This window comes from Boleophthalmus pectinirostris, unplaced genomic scaffold (genome assembly GCF_026225935.1).
Source record: "Boleophthalmus pectinirostris isolate CB_2022bp ecotype Guang Dong unplaced genomic scaffold, ASM2622593v1 HiC_scaffold_21, whole genome shotgun sequence".
Classification (NCBI taxonomy): domain Eukaryota; kingdom Metazoa; phylum Chordata; class Actinopteri; order Gobiiformes; family Gobiidae; genus Boleophthalmus; species Boleophthalmus pectinirostris.
In genome coordinates, this window is record NW_026571175.1 from 15,102,609 (window position 1) to 15,123,371 (window position 20,763).

The following is a 20,763-nucleotide window of genomic DNA, read 5'->3' on the forward strand; positions in this document are numbered from 1 at the left end:
TGATAACATTTTGAGTAAACACGTGGCAGTTAAACTTTTTAACAGTGAGGGGAGTAGTGTAACTACAATTAGTTGTAGTAGTTGAGGTTATAATATGAGTAAGAGGCCCTAGTACACAAGCCTGCTCAAGAGTAATTTAATTTGCCACCACTTCAAAGATAAGGCTATTTTATTTCTCATGAGGTAAAGGTGCAACTTTACTTGTCTCCATGGATATGTTATTGCCTTGCTTGGAATGTTCCACAGTAAGGCATTAAATGTATCTAGCAGGTGGCACCACCAGGCCAAGTTACAGGTCACATCTGGAGATACAATCCTACCAATAGCGTATTGTCAATGTTTGAGTGACAATGTAATTTAATAACAATAACAATAAAGTTAATATACTCTCCATGGAACATTCTAGTTAAAGCAACAACAGCTCCATGGAGACTAGCAGGCGGTGCCCCAATCCATAACAAAAAAATGTATGCACATACTGCACCTTTAATTACAAAGTTATTGTGGGTTTCAGATTATAGATGGGATGAACCATCAGATTGGAGGCAAGAGACAGTTTTCCACATTGATTACATTATACTTTGTCATGAAATATTCAAAAGGTAAATTCACAAATGTTGAACCTGATCATTTCTATTAGTAACTAGACCTAAGAACTCACCGTATTACAACAAAAAAAATCTTTATTTTATCAATATTCACTTTAGCCGTTCCATCTGTGTTAAATATTATTGGCCTATAGAATATTGTGATGCCATCTAAAACCCAGCAATGCATCCCAAGTTATCATTTACCAATTTAAGAAAATGTGTTTGTCAAAATAGAGCATTCATATAAAACAGATATAAATTGAAAAGTTTGTATTGCCACCAGCAAAACTTTCTTTAATATGTGATGAAAGTGAAAGGAGACACAGTCACCATCACTTAAAAGAAAGAAAATAAACGAAGTGGAACAATGATAAACAAAGCACTTTTTACTTTCTTTTTCGTTCTAATAAAAACTGGTAGAAACAACTCAAATACTGAATTCACAACGCCAGAGCGATCCACAAACTACTTTTCCAGGTAGGCAAAATGACAGCACAACATGGTGGAACGGGGTGACCATTCCCAACACAACATTCACAGAATCCTTCCAGATAGAAAATATAAGGAAATCAACTGAATACAATGTGAATATACCAAAGATGTGCCACTCAATAATCCAATGTCTATAGGAAATAAATTAAAGTGCCAACACAATCGTTCTAAACATCTGTTGCCTAATCATATCCAGCCCAAAACCTTGTAAACACGACATCATCCAAACAAGTTCAAATGACAAAGAAACAGCACTCTATTGCAAACATTAGGCTAGCTACACTGATAAAATGTATAGATGGAAAAATGAACATCAACACTTTTGACCTGAAAATTGAAATCAAAGAAAACATTCTTCAGTAATAATGTACATTGTAAACAACTAAATGCCAGCTTTTGGGCGATAGAGAAATAAATCATTAGTGTTTGGCATACCAAGACTGTAAAATCTCGTGTATCTTACCCAGTGATATGTCTATCCTTTGAGGCTAAAATACAGACACTTGTCCACTGTAAAACAATCCATTATGTCAAATATACAAGTTGACATTTTTAATTATTTTGCCTTAATACTGAATTGTTTAAGATATGCTTATCAGACGTTATACATTGGTACATAGAAAAATTGTGTAATTATTGATTGATGCTTTTGGATTCCAAGGATGTGGTTTCACTGTTGTACAAAGAGAAATCAGAAGGCACTGTACATCTGCACACTGCAAAAATGATATCTACATTATTATATAATAGCTTCAATTCAGAATTTACACATTATTTGATAAGTAGATTTTACTAGTTTAGATGTATTCAGTTTGATCTACATAAAAAAATAAAAATAAAAAAAATTAAAAATCAAGAAAATTTTTTAAAAATAAAACAAAAAGTCTGTCAATGAAAAAAAAAAAATCTTTTGCCACAGTAAAAAAAAAAAAAAAAAAAAAAAAAAAAAGATTTAAATGGTCAGACTTCAATAGTTATAGCTAACTAAATATATATATATATTAAAAATCTCAAATCAATATTCTAAATTGAAGTGCTTTGTAATTAATGTAGATATCAGTTTTGGCAGTGCAAGTATTGGTAACAGCTTGTTACCTAGACATCATTTAATCCAATGATCTGTATGGCCTTAGCAGGTTTGAATTTGGTCCAGACGGAGAGTGGTGAGATGTCTGCAGCAATTAGTAATGCAATGTAACTGTGACATTTTGGCAGTGCCAGGTCCAATCTAATATTTTTAGGACAAAAATATATCTTGATTTGGTAATTTGAGCCAGCATGAGACTGTAAATGGACTGGTATGTATGTAGAACAATTAGTGACTATTGTACGTTTCTGAAAATGCCCACTACAGTAATTAAATCAAAATGTTGCAAAAACAATCACTGGTTTTGTTGATGGAAATATCAAACATGAATAATTGTACATTCATGTATCTCTCAAGGGATTCTACTGTACAGGCAAACAGCTACAAAATTAAAACATTGCTTCTGTCTTGATTCAAAGTAAAATGTAAACAAAATGGTTGCTGTAAACTGTAAACCAAGAATTAACATATTCCCTTGTTCAATTTTCAACACTGTATAGTAATGGCTCAATCCCCAAATTCCAAAAATGACAATCTAAGTCTAAAAAAACAACAATTTCTGCATGTCAAATAACATATAAACTTGTAAACACGCACAAAAACCCAATCCAGAAGTTTTACCAAAATAAAGTTAACAGCCAATGATTCTGACTGTGTCTCAGAGTCACTTTTTGAGAGGCTGGTAGACTGAGGCGTTGGGGTCCAGGGAGGAGGAGCTATTGTCCATGAATTTGGAGGAGTAGTGTGGAGTGACAGGGCTCAGGCTGCTGCCATCTGCTGCGTATGACAAGCTGGGCATGACAGCCATCACCTCTGCAATCTTCTGCTTCAGCTCAGCGATCTCCTGCTCCCTCTGGTGGATCTGGCCTAAAAATAGAGGGACAAGATGTGTTTGAGTACATGTGGTTAAAAACAATTGAGTAAAGTTAGGACTAGGATTGTCACAATGTCAATTTCATTGAGACTGACAGAAAAAAAATATAGTGAAACTGTGTAACAACTTCCATTCACAATCTAGAATGAAATGTGCCGTGTAACATTTAGATTAAATAGTATCTATGTTTTTCTTTGTCTACGATAGGAACAGTGTAGTCTATGACCTGGTTTAACCCTAATTTTGATCTGGAAGTAGAGGTGCCAAGTATTGAAAATCAGATGCTAATTGATACTAAACCCAACATTGATACTAAATACTCATTTGAGCAAGTATTGATACAGCAAAAAAAAATCATATTAACAGAACAAAATTTGAGCTTTCCTAAACTTTGATTGAGCTTTATCAGAACCAATATAAGAACTCATGCTAAGATAAAGAAAGTACTATTATCTATGAAAATTACCTTATTACTAAAATAGCTCAAATTTTTAGTTATTGTGGTATCATAATTTGTATCAAGTATTGAATGAATTCCTTAGTATCAAATTGACTTTGAAATTTTGGTCTCGTGACAGCACTACTAAGAGACTTAATTCTCATCAGGTGTTACTTAGGGAATGCCTTCCAAATCACCCCAACATTAACATTATAAACCTTGTTAATTTTCAAAAAGTCTGTGGTGGTAGGTAAACAATGAACAGTTTTTTTTTTCTCCAGTATCAGTGTTCATTCTTTTTTGACAATATGTTATAGTAAGGGGAAGATTTATTTAGGCATAACGCACTAGTTCTGCTATTACAAAAACTACTAGCTCTTTTGTTATGTTTTCCTATGCGCTTGATGCAGGTTACCTTGTGCGATTTCAAGCTGCCTTTTTGCATCCCCCAGAGCAGAGAAGAGATCCAGTTTGATCCTGGTCTCTGCACTCAGGCTGTTCTCCAGGTGCTGGGTCTTCTCTTGCATGGCTGACAGAGCTGACATCAACACCTCTGTGTCCTTCTCATTCTCCTTATACTTTCTTAGCTCCTGTGTGCAGCAACAAATGAGGGGTTGAAGTGAGAGCAAAATGTTATGACATCAACAACCCCAACAAGATTTTATGAGGGAATCCTATTTAAATTTCACAGAAAACATATCATTTTTTTTATTTGAATCTTTGATTTGAAAATAAATTACCATCTGAGAAAGAAACAGTAACCTAGTTTACTGTAAAAATGCATGTTTAGGACAAAATATATATCTTGATTGTGGTGTGATGACAGCTGTATGTACAGCTCATAACTGGTCAAATAAAGAAACTCTTACTTAATTATGAAATATTATTCCAGTAATAGTAGTGGGTGAAAAGGAATAGTAACTTGTCACACCTGACATTTGCCCTCTAGATCCCGAATCTGCTCCTCCTTTACTTTCATATCAATGCTGAGCTTCTTACACTCTGTCTCCAAATCTCTGATACGTCCACGGAGAGTATCAGTGGACTCCACCCTGTTGGACAAATAAGGATGACAAAAAGACAAGGATCAATTATTATTATATAAATCAAGATCAGAATTTGTGGCTAATTCAGTGAAATAGTGTGTTATATGGTCTACCTTTAAAAAATACAACAACACCAGTGCCACTTATTTTAAAGAAGACATATTAGGCTTTTTTCTGCTATATTATTTAAAATATAAAATAATGATCCACATGAGTCATAGATTTTAACATTTTAAAAGCACAAAAAAACTGCTATACTGCCTCTCACCTGCCTCTATATGGTACGTCAGGGTAAATGTCATCACAACAAAATCCCATGCTGTTCACCATGCTGATGGCCCCTGCCTTAGAAGCTGTTAAAAGTCTATTTTGCATAATATATGTCCTTTTAAACCTCTACAGCTCACATGTTGTACTGGAATGCACATTATAAGATTACTACTGGTAATGTTCCCTACTTGTGATGTGCATACAGAAGAATAATCTGCTGTAGTAATTACTGTGACAGATCTATCATTAGGTTGACGTGTAATACCTTGTGGCAGCCGCTAAAGCCACAGCCCGCGCTGCAGTGGCCTCCTCCATCTTCTTCCTCTTCCTCTCCTCAGCCAGCTGTTTCTCTGCCAGGGCACGCGCCTCCTGCTCTGCCTTCAGCCTCTTCTCCAGCTGGGAGATGGTCTGCTTGTCCTTCTGCTTGGCCTGCACTGCACTGTGGAGCCTGAGACAGTGACACGTCAATGTTAATGTGCTGCTTTGTCCACTTTTTCTATATTCTATTGTAGATAACACTGAGTTCAAACTATGCTATTACTTTCTGACCTTTTTTTCTAAAATCACTTACTTACTTTCATTACACCACTATGGCACCAACCTGGACGACTAAGGGATTACACACACACATACACATATACACACACACACACATATATATATATATATATATATATATATATATATATATATATATATATATATATATATATATATATAAAATTTTGAACATTATGTCATAGTTTTATCGTCCAGATACAAAAGTTGTTTTTTTTTTTTTTTTTTATTAGCACTGTGTCATTGGAATCGGTATTGAGTCTATTCCTTACTATCCAAATCAAGTTTGAAATTTGATAGTACTGTAACAATACTAATAGATTATATAATTTGGGACATTTAAAAGATTAATAATATTTATATGAGCTTTTTGCAGTGTAATCCAAATAAACATTAAATTTAATACAAACTCTTTCCTTCTTTTGGATGCACTGCTGCAACTGTAGTACTGTTGTTATAAAAAGTAGCATTATATAATGTCACATCTGTGCTGTGTACATTTGTGTAAACAAACAAGTCTTATGCATTATGTGAGATAAAGCACTGGTGTGGAGGTCAAGATGAATTCACATTAAAAACAAAAGTTATTTAAACCTAACAATAGAAGTTTTTTCTCCTAAAAATGTTAAGTGTCTTAGGTAGGTAAAACTCAGTTACATTTATTTGAGTAACTTTAAAAAGTCAGAGTACTTTTCTAGTGGCATACTTTTACACCTATTCAACAGTTGCTTTGGTCTTGCCACTGTGAGCAAGTATGGTAATCAAGGCGTTTTGATGACAACATTAATGTGTTTCTCGCAAGCCTCTAGATATGATTTAGTTTTATCATTTTTGGCAGATTGTGTGCATTGTTAATGTTATGTCCTAACTGCATTACATTCTAATTATAAATGTTAGGGCATAACAGAGTAAGAGTCAACTGGATTCTGGTCATAATGTATAATCAAGCTAGAACACCATATCAACATAGCGTCTAGATGTCTCATGTAGTCTACTGATATGGGCACAGTCTTGCAATATGTCCTTCAATATGACATTCTACAAAGGTCATTTAAACTCTTCATGTGGAAGCATCACCAGGGCTTGGATAAGTAATTCCATGTATGACAATGTTGTGTCTTGAAAGCTCCCCCTGGCCATTGTGATTTGTAATAAACTTCTTCTACGACATTCAGACCATCTCCATCTATATTCTATGCACTCCTAGTGAAAATTCTACAAAAATAAAATGAGATGTTTCCTGTTTCCTGACAGTTACTCTTTAGGTTACTCTAACTTGATTAGTAGTTTTCCAAATACTTTTTAACTCTACACTTACTTTATTTTTTTGGATTACTACTTCGTACTGAGAAATATTATTTTGAAGTACTTGAGTAAAATCTTTGGCTCCTCTATCCACCTCTGTCAAGTGTAAATAACGGATGTAATCAGACTGTGATGTGATGCCTTTGTGCACTACCCACTTGTTTTGGAGGAGCTCGTTGTCCTGGCGCAGTTGGCTGAGTTCCGAGCGGAGGCTGCGGTCCTGGCTGCTCAGAGAGGACAGCTGACTGCGTAACTCTGACTCCAGCTGCCTGTTGGCCTGCAGATCTGCCTTTAGACGCTTCACATCCTGTTCCAACCTGAACATAGGAGATCAGATGTACAATACGTTTTTAAATATAAACAGCTGATTTTGGCACCGCATGATCAGTCTCTCTTACCGTATTAAGGCATCTGGTTTGCCCAGTTGGTTGTTGGGGATGCAGTTCTCTACAGGATCCTTTTGACCCTTTCCCGCTCCTTTCTGCTTCTTCTCATTCTTATTGGCTACGGGTCCTCCCTGTGGGACACTCCCATTTGAGGAACTGTGATTTCTTGGCGGGGAATTGGAAATTGCACCCCCGCCTCCACTGGCATTTTTGTAGTTCTTTCCCGTGCCCCCCATATCCTCTTTAGAGTGTGTAGTAGTAGTGCTGTCTGCAAGTGTGTTTTCTGCCAGGTCGTTGTTCAGTTTTTTTGACCCAACGTAGTTTTCAATGTACTCTGCCTCCTGTAGTTTGGAGTCCAGTGTGTGGATAATACTGTTGTTATTGATACCCACTGTGTTATGTTTTTTGCCCTCTCTTGAACTGTCCTTCCCTTTTTCTCGATATTCTAGTTCAGGTAATGTGGCCGAAGTGCTTTTCTTTCCTGGAGGTCCTCCGTTTTGTGATATGACAACAGGTTCCACCTCTGAGATTCCTTTGCTTATTGCAGCTGAAAGACACAAGGCAAATTGGTTACAGCTACACATAAAAAGAAAAAAAAATTAATGCATATGAGTTTAGTTTACTTGACAAGTTTATTTCAAGGTACAAAGTTAAGGGCATAATTTTTAGGAAAATACATTTGGTGAGAGGAATTATATTTTGGTATTGGCTTGTTAGACCTTTTAACTATTAATTAAAGCACTGCAATGTAATTTAAGACTGTAATTGACTAACAAAATACTGGTTGACTAAAGACATACCCTGTGCACCATTTGGCTGACTAAAGGAGTCATAGTGCAGCACCACAAGTACTAAACAGTGGATATATCTGTAAAAAGTATGTTTAAACTTACATTGCACTCCAAAAACTCAAGCAACCTCACTCCAAGGCCAGCATTCTTGTTTATGTGGTTTGTCCTTATAAATCAAACAAAAAACTAAAGGCATTTGCCCTAAAATCATTATATCATATTACCAAAGAAGCGGGATTGTTCTAAGTGGTTTACTATAAATGGACCTAGAGCTTTTTAACTTCATTACTTAAAACCTAATATGTCTTTCAACTGATCTAAAACATCCAACATGAACTAAAATACATAAATTAAAAAAAATACAGGAATATTTTGAACTTGTAAGATCAAACAGATTCTGTAAGAGCAAATCTATAGTTTTAATCTAGTTTACTCGTGAGTGAATAGCATACCTTCCTCTGCCTCTCTCTCCTGTCTCTGTAGCATCTGCTGCTCTGGCGGTAAGGCTTGCTGTAAAAGCTGCATGTAGAACTCATTCTCTTTTTGCACCTCCTTCTGTTTCCTCAATCGCATCTTGTAGCTTACATAGCTCTTGAAGCCGAAGCCAAGAGTCACAACTGGATAGCCAATGCTGTAAAAACAAACAGGTCATTTGATCTGCATCTCATATTATGCTTTTCTCACATTTCTCACTGCACTGTGCTAAAGCTTTGGTAACAAAGTAAGTACTCACACATTCATTCACATAAATTGAAGAATATTCAAAAGAAAAGCCTACCAGTGAGCAGCAAAAGGCCGACATAGGTCTACATGAAAGTTCTTCAGATCTTTAAAACGGATAGCCGCTTCAATGTACACAAACAAGATCCAAAGCGATACAGTAGGTAAACAAACTCCTCTCTCTTTGAAAAAACAACAAAAAAAACCCAAATATGAATAGCTCACATCAAAGATAAAAAAGCAATATGTCAACCTTTTGAAAGAATAAACTAACCTGTATGCCAGACATACTGGACCCATACGTATGTGCTGGCCGCAAAAAACAACCATTGCACCGGAATAAAGAGGAGGCAGATTATGTCTGATGTAAATGCCACACATACAAAGAAGACAGAGAATGCCTGCCAAAAGTAATGCAGAATTTTATTTTTATAAACATGACTGCTAATGAAGCATTTTAATCTCAACTGTTTATGCTAAAATTAATATACTATATAGTTTCTTACCAGCCCCTGATATCTAAAGGAGTCGTAGACACTTCTGATGAACAGCCAGAAAGGCCACAGGTATTCAAATCGGAACTCCAGCACGAAGTCAGCCAGCAGAACCAGTACCCACACTACTAAGAACTTCAAGTACAAAAAGGTACTGGAAAAGACATAAGAACAGAGAACACATTATACTTACAGGCTTTATGAAATAACAACAAATAAATAAATACAATAATATTGCATCAAATATTATACAAATACAGTTTCATGCATAATAAAATAAAGATGAAAATAGACATGGCTGCACATAAAAGTACCAATAAACTGCACTATACATGGACAGGCATGCTAACAAAGGGGATGGGGTGCAGGATACATGTCTGAACATGCACACATAAAGCACATCTGGTTTTGCACGTCTGTCAACTCACCAGAGCACAAAAATAAACCACTGCATTCTCTCTTACTTACAATTCCATGCATTTATATTTGTTTCGACTGGTAAATGTCTGCCCAATGCCAGTCCAGACAAAGCACAGGTGAGCCCCGCTCAAGTGTCATGCCAGACAACAAAACGAGCGCCTGTCACTGATGCTGTCATATCAGGCTAAAACAGCATTATTTGCACAAGTTGCATCCAGTAACACATTAAACGGGGCTGCACAAAAAACAGGCTGCAGATTTTATGAAATAGCTCACAATTACGTGTTAACGCTATATTACATTTGCGCATTTCATAAAATTGGCTAGCGAAGGGGAAAGTACACGCATTTGCAGCCAGTAAAGTAACGGTAGGCCTGCCTTTGTAACAATATTATTACATGCTTATTTAGTCCTTTAAAATCCATAGATCAGATCACAATGAGGTATGAATGTACCAGAGAGAGCGAAGCCTGTCTTGACATATTCAGAGAGGCGCCATTGTTACACAATAACGTCTCTCCAGCCCCTTTTTGTACCTGCTATATATACCCTCGGTGATTCGGTTCCGTTTTATCGGCCGTCGGAGTTTGCTGCAGTCCGCATTGCGCCGCTTCATCCTCCCCTTGCTGATTCAGTTGTGATATAGGTCCGGTTACTGTGACAGAGACGTCATTCGTTCATTCTCCTGTGCACACTTGTTCAATTTTCCACCATTGTTGATGTTTTATGCACATGAAACAAAGAAATAAATAAAAACAGTCCGCTGAAGGCCCTCCCCCTTTCACGACACATTACGTCCAGTCTACGCCTGACGTCACCACGCTGGAGACGTAGGAATCATGGCGGCCCTATGGTATAAAGCAAGGCATTTCTTTGGCTTTAAGTTTTTTTCATAAAACATCGGTAAGCGTTGCGATAAAGTGTTGTTATTTTGCATAGCTGTTTGTTTCTATAATAGTTTTATTACATTGTGTTTTGATTGGTTTGTGTGCTAAGATAAAGTATTTACAGACTGCTTTTCCTCAACCACGTTTGTTTTGGCTGTCTGTAACCAACACTGCTTCGTCAAATCTGTCTTTTTCATTCGTGTGTACTTTAAAATTATAGCTATAATATATATAATTTATTTATTGTGTCACTGCCAAAGTAACTTACATAAACATTACATAAACCGTTTTACTCAAATGCTTATTTTGTTCTATAGAAGATGACTATGGAGCTCCCCCTTGAGATCAAGAAAGAGATGGAGGTAGAAAATGAGAGTGCTGATGTTGAAAAGAATGAGAATACTGAACTGACAGAAAGTACCACAGGTAAAAATGAACGAGAAGTGCTAGTGGCCATTCATGAACAAGCGCAAGCTCCGCCTCCACAGGCCGCAGAAGATCACTGTGAAGCTCCACAGATAGTACAGGAAAAACATGAAAACGTTCTTAACCTTAACAATGAGGTGGTCAAGATGAGGAAGGAGGTGAAGAGGGTGCGTGCTCTGATTATTAGGAAGATGACACGGCAGATTGGTGCCCTGAAGAAAAAAAAAGGCAAAGATGTTGATATTGAGCGAAATCAGAGGAGGGCGGCCAGACTGCTTGAAGAAATTCATGCCATCAAGTCCCTTGTCCCAGATTTGGTATGTTTTTTTCATAATTATAATGTCCCAAAAATTATATGTAATGGATATTAAGTACAACATAAATAGATTAAGTAGATAATTTAGTTTTTGTAAGAAGGAGGCCATTGCTTTTTTTTAACCTGTCATCTTTGTATTTTAGGTCACCAAGATGGCATTGCAGAAGAAACTCAACTTCGAACAAGTGTGTAAAGACTCCAAATCTAGCATTTCAGATCGGGCATTAGCACGAATTGCTACCCACCCACAGTTCAACAAAAAGATTGAAGAAATCAAAGCTGCTGTGAAAACTTTCAAGGAGGAGAGGTCAAAAGAAGGAAAGCCTGGTGGAAAGATGCAGAAAAAAGCTGACAAGACCAAAAAGCAGTCACCATCTCCCAATTCAGAAAAAGAGTCAGATGTAGAGGTGAATAAAACTGGGACATCAATTACAAGTAAAATAGACATTGTGGAAGTGTGCTATGAGGGACCTTGTCATAGTTTTCCTGAAGGGCAAGTAGAGCTAAAATTTCACCAGACAGAAACCCAAACTGCGAATACAAATAAGAAAGAAAGCCCTGTAAAAGATATTGTGAAGTCCAAACGGCTAAACAAGTGTGAGAAAAATATAAATACTGCTAAAATGTTAGAAGTACCTCCTAAACCAAGCATGGAGGCAATGGAGGCAGAGAGTGATCTAGAATTGTCAGACAGTGAAAAAGAGTACTTTGACGACAGTACAGAAGAGCGTTTTCACAAGCAGTCCTCAGGTGAGTCCGAGGAGAGTGACAATGATTTCTTTGTGGGAAAAGTGAACAAATTTAAGAAGAAGAAGAAAACAAAAGTGGCTGAGGATAAGACTATTGAAAATACCCTTGAGAACAAATCAAATAACCTTCAAACTAATAAAGTCCAGAGTGAACTTGATGAGCTTGAGTCCAGATTGAAATCTAAATCCAACTCTCTAAAGTCAGTTTTTTGTCCCTCCCTGGCTCGATCAAAGACCAGTAAAGGTGCAGGAAAAGTAGCCAGAAAATTTGGGGGGCAAGACAAATGTAAAGATGGTGTTGGCAGAAATAAAGATTTCAGTAAAGACACCAATTTCCAAAAACAGTTTAAAGGGAAACATTCAGATGGAGAGAAAGCTTTTGGTAAAGAGCAGAAAAAATTTGGAGGGAGGGGACAGGCTAAAGAGCATATAAGACCAAAAGATACAAGAGGAGGAAATATGTTTCCCCATCAAGCATCACAGCAACCATTGCACCCATCATGGGAGGCTAGTAAGAAAAGGAAGGAGCAACAAGGACAAATACTTGCCTTCCAAGGGAAGAAGATTAAATTTGATGATGATGACTAAAATATTTTACAAGTCTAGTGTTAAATAGTGTTGTATATGATATACAATGACATTGTTTATTCTGTACTTTTGTTAATTTTGTGTTTCAAATAATTGTATCTTTAAACTGTGAGATATTGGCAATAAATTGATTTTTTTTTTTAAATCTAAAAATGGAATCTAAAAGCCATGAGTTGAATGGGATATTAAGTAAGTCAATCACTTAGGTTCCACCAGATTACTGCCACAACTGCCACTAGATTTTTGTATTTAAAAAAAAGAAAAGTCATTCAAATATAAAATGTATTTGGTTTTCAAGTCATGACTGGAAAAGACTATACAAAAGTGGATTAAACAATATGAAACATGCTGTTGTGTCAACAATATTTGACATAAAGTCTGAAAAAAACAACTCTTTACTATATGTACATTAGATATGCACATTATTGCCATTGTTCTGTTGATTTTACCTTTTTATCCCATTATGTTCAGTGTTTTGTGTTTTCATTTTTTTTCCCATAAATGTGCTCTGATATTAAAGCACTCTTTTTACACCGTGAACATCTGTAAGGTCGTTCTGTATGAGTTCTCATGTGATCATGTTAAAGTTCCAACTATATCAAAACAACTGGAGGCTTCCACTCATGTGATTTTTCAATATGTAATTTGAGTTGTATCCTACGGCCAAAGGCTTTCTTGCAGGTTGAACAGAAGAACGGTTTTTTGCCAGTGTGCATTCTTTTCACATGTACATGTAGATTAGCACTCTGGGTAAATGTTTTCTCACAGAATGAACAGGTGAAAGGTCGCTCTCCTGTGTGAATCCTCATGTGCCCTCTGAGTGTGGACGTGTCTCCAAACCTTTTATTACAAACTGAACAATTGTAAGGTCTTTCTCCAGTGTGAACTCTAATGTGTGTTTGTAAATGTTGTTTACTCCTAAATCTCTTGTCACACAAAAAGCACTGGTGTTTTCTCAGTTCACATCCTTTTGTCAGTCTTGACTTGCCCCTATCGTCTATAGTGGCTCCCATCCCTGGTGCATCTGAGTTTTGTGCAGCAATGATTCTGTCTCTGATCTGGACCTGGTTGTACTGGTCTCCATCGCCCACATCTGACTCTGCATCGCTGAGTGGAGCTCTCCAGCATTCATCATTGTCAGAATTGTGTTCAGGTTGTGTCTCTGGGTGAGAAAATGGTTTTGAGCTGTTGTCTTCCTCTTCCCGTGCTTCCTCGGTGTGGGCAGTTTGTGAGAACTCCTCGCTCCTCACAACCATAGCACTGGAATGGAGCTCTGCAATGGACACTGACACTGGCTCCTCTTTCATCATCTGTAAAGTCTGTGTGAGGTCCTGGCTGAGATCGGCACCAGGACTTTCCGAAGTCGTCTGGAGACCCGCTCTGAGCAGCACGATTCTAGGGCCGAGGACACAATCAAGAAGCCCTTGTTTCCTCTGATTCTCCTCTTTGAAGCGACACAGTTCTTCCTCATACTCGGCTATCATTCTTTCAAACAGCGCAAATATGTCTTCAGCTACCGCAGTTAGCCGCTTATACACAAGCGCTCTAAACATTTGGCTTTTAGACATTTTTGCAAAATGCTTTTAGCTTTGGATACGAGTAAAGACAGATGCATCTAGCTAGTCACCGCAACCTTGTGTTGTTTAGGGGCGTGGTGGAGCACGTGACAAAGTGACTGGTGAGTTTGTAGCCTCTCATGCTAACAGCTAACGCGTGTGTACCGCTCGTTTCGTACCAGTGTCACAATGGCGAAGAAAACGCAAGAAAATGGAGAACAAGAGCGTGCTATGTTCGTTTGCGTCGCACCCGGATGCACGAATAACAGTGTCAATACGAGAAACATAGGATTTCACAGTTTTCCAGAAGCACAGAGTGCAGTGGAGCGTTGGCTAGCTGCTTTAGGAAAAGTGACACCTCCATCTAGTTCTATGGAAACTGTATGTAGCAAACACTTTTGGAGGAAGGACTTCTTGGATGATCAGCGTTCTATCATTAGAAACTTAAAAACCCGCACTCTCAAACCTGAAGCGGTGCCTTCTATATTTGCTTTTCTCCAGGTAATGCTCATGTTACAAACACCAGCAGTATGGGTCATCCTCCTCACCTTGGAGCTGTCCTCTTTAGAATACAAAGAATATAATCATTGCTTATTTTCTTATAGACAAACACCCTGGAACAAGAAAAGAAAGAAAGCCCAGAAGAGGAGGATGAGGATGATGTTTGCACAGATGCCACGTTGACAGAAGCAGCAAAACGTACGACATCTGCAGAAACGTGACATTGCTTTACCTCATAGAATTTGAATGAGTTCAATTCTCACGTTCAGCTTTTTCTACTTTTCTTCTCTCCGCAGCATACAGACCACGTGTTGATAAAGCACTTGGACAGTTTACTCAAATGTTCATGAAAGCCTTAAACTCTACCTCCAATGGAATTTTGGACATCAAAGACGCTGCTAGAATTGTAGGGACCTCAAAACGGAGAATTTATGACATTACTAATGTCTTAGAGGGGATCTCTCTTATCAAAAAGCCATCCAAAAACTTGGTTATGTGGGTGTAAGTATTTCAGTGGTTAAATGTCCACTTAAATAATGCTGTGTTTTACAACATTTTTCTGTTTGAATTTGTTTATAGGGGTTGGCCAATGGAATTAAAGGATGATGTGCTGAGTAGTCTGGTTTCTGAAGAGAAAAGGCTAGATGATTTGATCAGAAACGCTAAAAAACAAATTGAAGAAATGTATGAAAATCTTCTAAATAATAGATATCCTTTTGCTTGGAGGACCGAAGTTATCTTATAGCAACTCAAGATGTAATTTGAAAAGTTCTCAAAACTTTGTGATTTTTTTTTTCCTCGACTTTTTCAATTACACTTGCTTATGTGACCTACGAGGATATACAGAGCTTACCCATCTTTGAGGACCAGGCTGTGTTTGTGGTCAGAGGTCCCCCAGAAACAAAGCTGGAGGTGGCCCACCCTAAAGAGGTACAACAATTTCACAATTTCATAGAACGAAATAATGTAATTTAAGGTTCTTAGTGTCATATTCTACTTTTGTGCCATCTTTCACATTTTCCAGGCTTTTCAGATTCACATAAACAGTGAAACGGGACCAGTGGAAGTCCTAGTATGCACTGATAACTTGGACATTTCAAACCAGAGCCAAAGACCAAAGTTTGATGACGGGGACTACTCCTATGTTCCATTGCGAGGCATATCTACTACAGCTGTTTCATGCAAAGGTGAGTTTTGCACCCATGGTTGTCGTGAGCAAATAAGTTAAAGATAATTACATGACGTATCTATGAATTAGTATGCATTAACAATTAGTAAAGTAATAACTGTATAAAAGTTATAAGAAGTTATAATGTCATTGTTGGTGAACAAATTTCACAAACTAGTAGGAACTTGCTTCAGCATTTAACCTGGATAGTCTCTGAAATGTAATTTTTAGTCCTGGTTGCAGAGGGGACCTTATTTTACATATGTTTAGTGCAAGTAATGCAATAGTTAAAGGCCATATTATGCAAATATCCAATTTCAATCATATTAGATTATTTTCCTTCTCGTCTACCTACTTAAAGTTGTATTTAGAGTAATTGTAGAGTATGAAACAAAAATGGTGACACAAGTATGAGTAATCTTTATACTCCTGCCTTCAAGACACCAATTAATTTCAAGAAAATTTCCACTTTCCCCTGTCCACTATACATGCCCAGTGCTTCTTTATTTGACTTTATATTAAATAAAGTATAATATTAATTATAATATTAATTAAATATATTACTTTATATATTTTACTTACTGGCCCAAATGGGGAAAAAATGTGGGTCAGCCTCAGGTATGAGCCATCTCAGATTTGGCTAAAAAAAATTCCAAAAATTTCTAAAATCACCAAATGAAAGAATGACAACAGATTCAGAATCTAATACTAACAATCTACAATAATACACACTTTCAGCTTCGTAGCTCTATTTTTTTATGAAGTTATGGTCTCTCAAACATGCTTATAAATTAAGGTGTCAGGAAAAAGTGAGCATGGCCCCAAAATTTCAACAGGCCGTTACTCAGGAACGACTCAATGGATTGAGCTAATATTTGAGATTCTTTCGTTTGGTCAGTTTAGAAATTTTTGGGATTTTTTTTTTCAGACAAATCTGATATGGCTCATGATGGAGGGTGTCTGATTTCATATGGACTGACCCATGTGCTGTTCGCTACAGTGAACTGCAGCTATCCATAGGTGTTTTTTGGGGAGATTTACGGTGATGTACAGTCAAGGGACAGGCATAAACCAGCAATGCTGGAAGATGGAAGCCATTGGACTTGTTTCTTTTATTAAGTCACCTTAGATTAGTATTGCAATTAAAATATTACAGTGCTTCTCCATTTTCCAAACAAGAGTGTTTGAAGTAAACTTTATAATCAAGGCTACTTTTGCTCTTCTTGGACTTCTAATCGTTGGCTAAAACACTGAGGTAAATAGAAAATACAAGGTATCCATCTAGTGCAGGTGTGTCAAACTGAAATTCACAGAGGGCCAAAATTAAAAACTGGGATTAAGTCATGGGCCAAACTAAATATTTATTGAAAAAGTTCAACAACATCTGCATGTTTTCTCTTCTTTCGAGATATGTAATATTAAACCTTTTCTTATTAAAATAAATGTTTAATAATGGTTTTGCTTAAGCATTGAATCCAGAACAACCATAATATTAAAAAAATAACAAAATTTTAAATAATGTCTCTATTGCCTATTTGTAGCTGGCCTGCCAACTCTAATATATACTTGATATGATCTCGCAGGCCAATTACACTTACATCATGGGCCAAATTTGGCCCCCAGGCCTGAGTTTGACATGTCTGATCTAGCGTGACCTTTCATGTCATTGCAGCTGAATGCTGCAACTATAATTATTGTACATTTGTGTACTCTGAAGTAAGGTCCGCATACAACTGAACTAGGCCTTTTATAAATGAATAAGGAATAACTATGGGAATGTAGTAAAATTTAAAAGTGTTTCAGTATGTGTGGATTTGAATTAGGATATGATGTTGCGATGTCTCAGTCAACAGTAGTACTTGTGTCTCAAACTTTGACTTTGTTTTATACCTTTGCTGCCTTTGCACAGTTTAAAAAGCATGCTGTTGACAATAGGTTTGGCTGTCACTTAATAAAAGTTGTAGGATTTCATGTATGTCTTTATCTTGTGTTTTTGTAGATAATGCTAATGACAACAAAACCAAGAACAATACCACCTCAAATTCCTCAACTGAACTTTCACAGCAGTTATCGCAACCTCTCAACTCACCCCCCAAATCCACTTGTGTTCTTCCACTCCTTGAAGACCAGTTGAACTCTTCTCCCCCCAGCCCCCCTGTAGTCCTCTCTATAAAGGAAGAATTGATTGATATGAATATAATGCCAGACAAGCACATGAATTTCCCTGTACATGAGCCTGACCAGTTGGCAACAGATGTCCAAATGACTGATTTATCATAGTGTTGTTATAAAGTCATGTAGTGGTCCAAATTTGTGAAGTGGTGGACAGTATTGCTGTGGCTGTTTTTACATTCTGGACTCAAACCCTAGAAAATGTGAGGTTTATTCATTGGGCAGGTTTTAAATGATTCTAAAACTAGCCTTGTTAAAATAAGGTTTTTCCAAGTTACTTCAGTTTGTGCAAATGCAAAGAAATACAATTCCTACTTTGATAATGTACTTTTTCATAATGTTCTTGAGACAGAGGAAGGACAAATTGCAGAGTTATGGTGTGTACAATCTTTTAGACTTTCTTTCTGTCATTACCATTAAACGGTACCATTAAAATACTTTTTATACTGTACATTTTAAGCTTCATTGTGTTTTGTGTTAGCTGTGTACATAATTATTTTTCTTGACTTGGCCAGTGGATGTATTCTGGGTGAAATTTGCATTTCCTGCTACTCAGAATATTGCCTTTCTTGTCACAATACTAACATTTCTTAATCAATTTCGATACTAACGAACAGATTCAATACCCGATACTGATCCGAGTTAACCACAATGATATATACAGTTGTGGACAAAATTGTTGGTTCCTCTTTATATAATGAAAGAAAAATCAACAATGGTCACTGAAATAACTTGACACTGAGAAAAGCAATAATAAATAAAATTATCCTGACAAATAACCAGTGAAAATCAGACACTGTTTTTGAATTGTTGTTCAACAGAATTATAAAAAAAATAAATAAATAAAACTAATGAAACTGGCCTGGACAAAAATGATGATACCCCTAGAAAAGATTGTAAATACTTGGACAATAGGGACATTTTAAACTTAGGTGTGTCCTCTAATTGGCTTCACAGGTGTCTTCAAACTTGTCCTATAGACAGTCTGCCTGTTTAAAGGGCGGCATGTTGTCATTGTGCTGTTTGGTGACATGATGGACACAACACTGAACATGGACCAGAGAAAGTGAAGAAGAGAACTGTGTCAGGAGACAAGACAGAAAATGATAGACAAGCAGGTTAAAGATAAAGGCCATAAGACCATCTCCAAGCAGTTTGATAATCATGTGATTACAGTTGCACATGTTATTCAGAAGTTTAATGTTTACAGGACTGTAGCCAACCTCCCTGGAAGCAGCTGCAAGAGGAAAATTGATGACAAATACAAGAGATGGATCATACGAATGGTAACCAAAGAGTCTAGAACAACCTCCAAACTAATTAAAAGTGAACTCGAAGGGCAAAGTACATCAGTGTCAGATCACACCATCCATCACTGTTTATGCCAAAGTGGACTTCATGTGAGGACACCACTGTTGAAAGTAAATCATAAAAAAGTGAGACTGGAATTTGCCACAATGCATATTGACAAGCCACAAAGCTTCTGGGAGGATGTCCTTTGGACAGATGAGACAAAACTAGAGCCTTTTGGCAGGGCACATCAGCTCTTATGTTTGCAGACGCAAAAATTAAGCACATCCAGAAAAGAACACTGTCCCTACTGTGAAACATGGAGGAGGCTTGGTTTTGTTCTGGGGCTGTTTTGCTGCATCTAGCTCAGGGTGTCTTGAATCTGTGCAAGATAGAAAGGAATCTCAAAACTATCAAGGTATTTTGGAACGAAATGTGTTACCTAGTGTTAGAAAGCTTGTTCTCAGTCGGGTCATAGGTCTTCCAATAGGATAATGACCCAAAACACACACCTAAAAACACCCAAGAATGGCTAAGAACAAAACATTGGGCTGTTCTGGAGTGTTCTTCTGTGAGCCCAGATCTCAATTTTATTGAACATCTGTGAAAGGAGCTGAAATATGCTGTCTGGAGAAGGCACTCTTCAAACCTAAGGCAACTAGAGCAGTTTGCTCATGAGAAATGGGTCAAAATACCAGGTGATCAGTGCAGAAGTCTCATTGACAGAGACTGAAATTGTTTGTTTGCCGAGTTTGCATCAAAAGGTTGTGTAACAAAATATCAAGTTAAGGGTACCATAATTTTTGCCCAGACCAGTTTCATTATTTAGTTTTTTCTAATAATTCTGTTGAACCACAGGTGAAAAGCAATGTTTGATGTTTGTTGGACAATTTTCAATACATTTTTATTTATTATTGCTTTTCTCAGTTTCATGTTATTTCAGCGATGATTGCTGATTTTTCTTTCATTGCCAGAGGGGTACCAACTATTTTGTCCATGACTGTATATATAAAGAAAAACTTTATTTGGACAATATAATGTTATTTTCAACATCAAAACATATTTCTTTTTATATTATCATGTGGCCTCATATCTGTGTAATTCCTCAGTGTCCAGGTATGTTCTATAATGGTCTGTGGTTATATACTACTGTATGTGGCCTTATATTTGTTCTGGTACAGCTCAAGATCATTTAAATCTATTTGAGAAAGGCTAATTTCTGTCCTGTGAGTGTGACTTTTTGAGTTGATACTTGCTCAAATTGTTATCTAGTAGTTCTGATATTAGTTTCAGTATAGAATTAGTATAATATTAGTGTCTAATTTTCAATACTTTTGACAACCCGGCTAAACAGAAAATATAATGTAGTGTTACTCCTTTAATTTCTGAAACAGTTTATCTACAAATCAAATCAAGATTTTTTTTTTTTTTTTTTCAATTTGTAGAAATGTGATCAACTATAGAAAGAGACTATTTACTTAGCACATACAATAATCTCAATCACAAATCACATTTATACTAAACTCTCAGTACAGGTAATACTTGCCTTCATGCATCATATCCACAGACACTAGGAGGCAGTGTGATACCACAAAATGACAACATCTAGTAATGTTGTTTTGAAACTACTATGAAATG

At 36.8% G+C, this 20,763-nt stretch overlaps 3 protein-coding genes across 3 annotated transcripts; 2 read left to right on the forward strand and 1 right to left on the reverse strand.

Moving 5' to 3' along the window:
- Nucleotides 1-515: 515 nt before the first annotated feature.
- maco1a (macoilin 1a) lies at nucleotides 516-10,341 on the reverse strand. Its single transcript, XM_020932791.2, has 11 exons — nucleotides 10,009-10,341; nucleotides 9,065-9,206; nucleotides 8,833-8,959; nucleotides 8,617-8,740; nucleotides 8,291-8,469; nucleotides 7,060-7,594; nucleotides 6,820-6,978; nucleotides 5,064-5,246; nucleotides 4,414-4,534; nucleotides 3,898-4,072; nucleotides 516-3,036 (listed from the first exon to the last, which is right to left on the reverse strand). Exons 1-11 carry the CDS (start codon nucleotides 10,086-10,088, stop codon nucleotides 2,834-2,836), a joined length of 2,028 nt encoding a protein of 675 aa, XP_020788450.1. The 5' UTR covers nucleotides 10,089-10,341; the 3' UTR covers nucleotides 516-2,833.
- On the forward strand, nucleotides 10,285-12,978 carry srfbp1 (serum response factor binding protein 1). The gene is made up of 3 exons (XM_020932761.2): nucleotides 10,285-10,375; nucleotides 10,677-11,102; nucleotides 11,245-12,978. Exons 2-3 carry the CDS (start codon nucleotides 10,680-10,682, stop codon nucleotides 12,436-12,438), a joined length of 1,617 nt encoding a protein of 538 aa, XP_020788420.1. The 5' UTR covers nucleotides 10,285-10,375; nucleotides 10,677-10,679; the 3' UTR covers nucleotides 12,439-12,978.
- A 1,065-nt stretch (nucleotides 12,979-14,043) lies between these two features.
- e2f3 (E2F transcription factor 3) lies at nucleotides 14,044-18,286 on the forward strand. Its single transcript, XM_055157300.1, has 7 exons — nucleotides 14,044-14,495; nucleotides 14,600-14,693; nucleotides 14,792-14,996; nucleotides 15,075-15,203; nucleotides 15,311-15,425; nucleotides 15,520-15,682; nucleotides 17,663-18,286. The coding sequence occupies exons 1-7, from the start codon at nucleotides 14,184-14,186 to the stop codon at nucleotides 17,941-17,943; spliced, it is 1,299 nt and encodes a 432-aa protein (XP_055013275.1). The 5' UTR covers nucleotides 14,044-14,183; the 3' UTR covers nucleotides 17,944-18,286.
- The last annotated feature ends 2,477 nt before the right edge of the window (nucleotides 18,287-20,763 follow it).

What these genes read in the sequence shown, in the direction of transcription:
- e2f3 (XM_055157300.1), top strand. Translation starts at nt 14,184, where the DNA reads ATGGCGAAGAAAACGCAAGAAAATGGAGAACAAGAGCGTGCTATGTTC. An exon ending in CTATATTTGCTTTTCTCCAG is followed by an intron (nt 14,496 to 14,599) that starts GTAATGCTCATG and finishes ATTTTCTTATAG; the next exon opens with ACAAACACCCTGGAACAAGA. An exon ending in TACAGCTGTTTCATGCAAAG is followed by an intron (nt 15,683 to 17,662) that starts GTGAGTTTTGCA and finishes GTGTTTTTGTAG; the next exon opens with ATAATGCTAATGACAACAAA.
- srfbp1 (XM_020932761.2), top strand. Translation starts at nt 10,680, where the DNA reads ATGACTATGGAGCTCCCCCTTGAGATCAAGAAAGAGATGGAGGTAGAA. An exon ending in AGTCCCTTGTCCCAGATTTG is followed by an intron (nt 11,103 to 11,244) that starts GTATGTTTTTTT and finishes TTTGTATTTTAG; the next exon opens with GTCACCAAGATGGCATTGCA.
- maco1a (XM_020932791.2), bottom strand. Translation starts at nt 10,088, where the DNA reads ATGAAGCGGCGCAATGCGGACTGCAGCAAACTCCGACGGCCGATAAAA. An exon ending in ACCGAGGGTATATATAGCAG is followed by an intron (nt 9,207 to 10,008) that starts GTACAAAAAGGG and finishes TGTCTTTTCCAG; the next exon opens with TACCTTTTTGTACTTGAAGT. An exon ending in AAACCAGATGCCTTAATACG is followed by an intron (nt 6,979 to 7,059) that starts GTAAGAGAGACT and finishes TCCTATGTTCAG; the next exon opens with GTTGGAACAGGATGTGAAGC.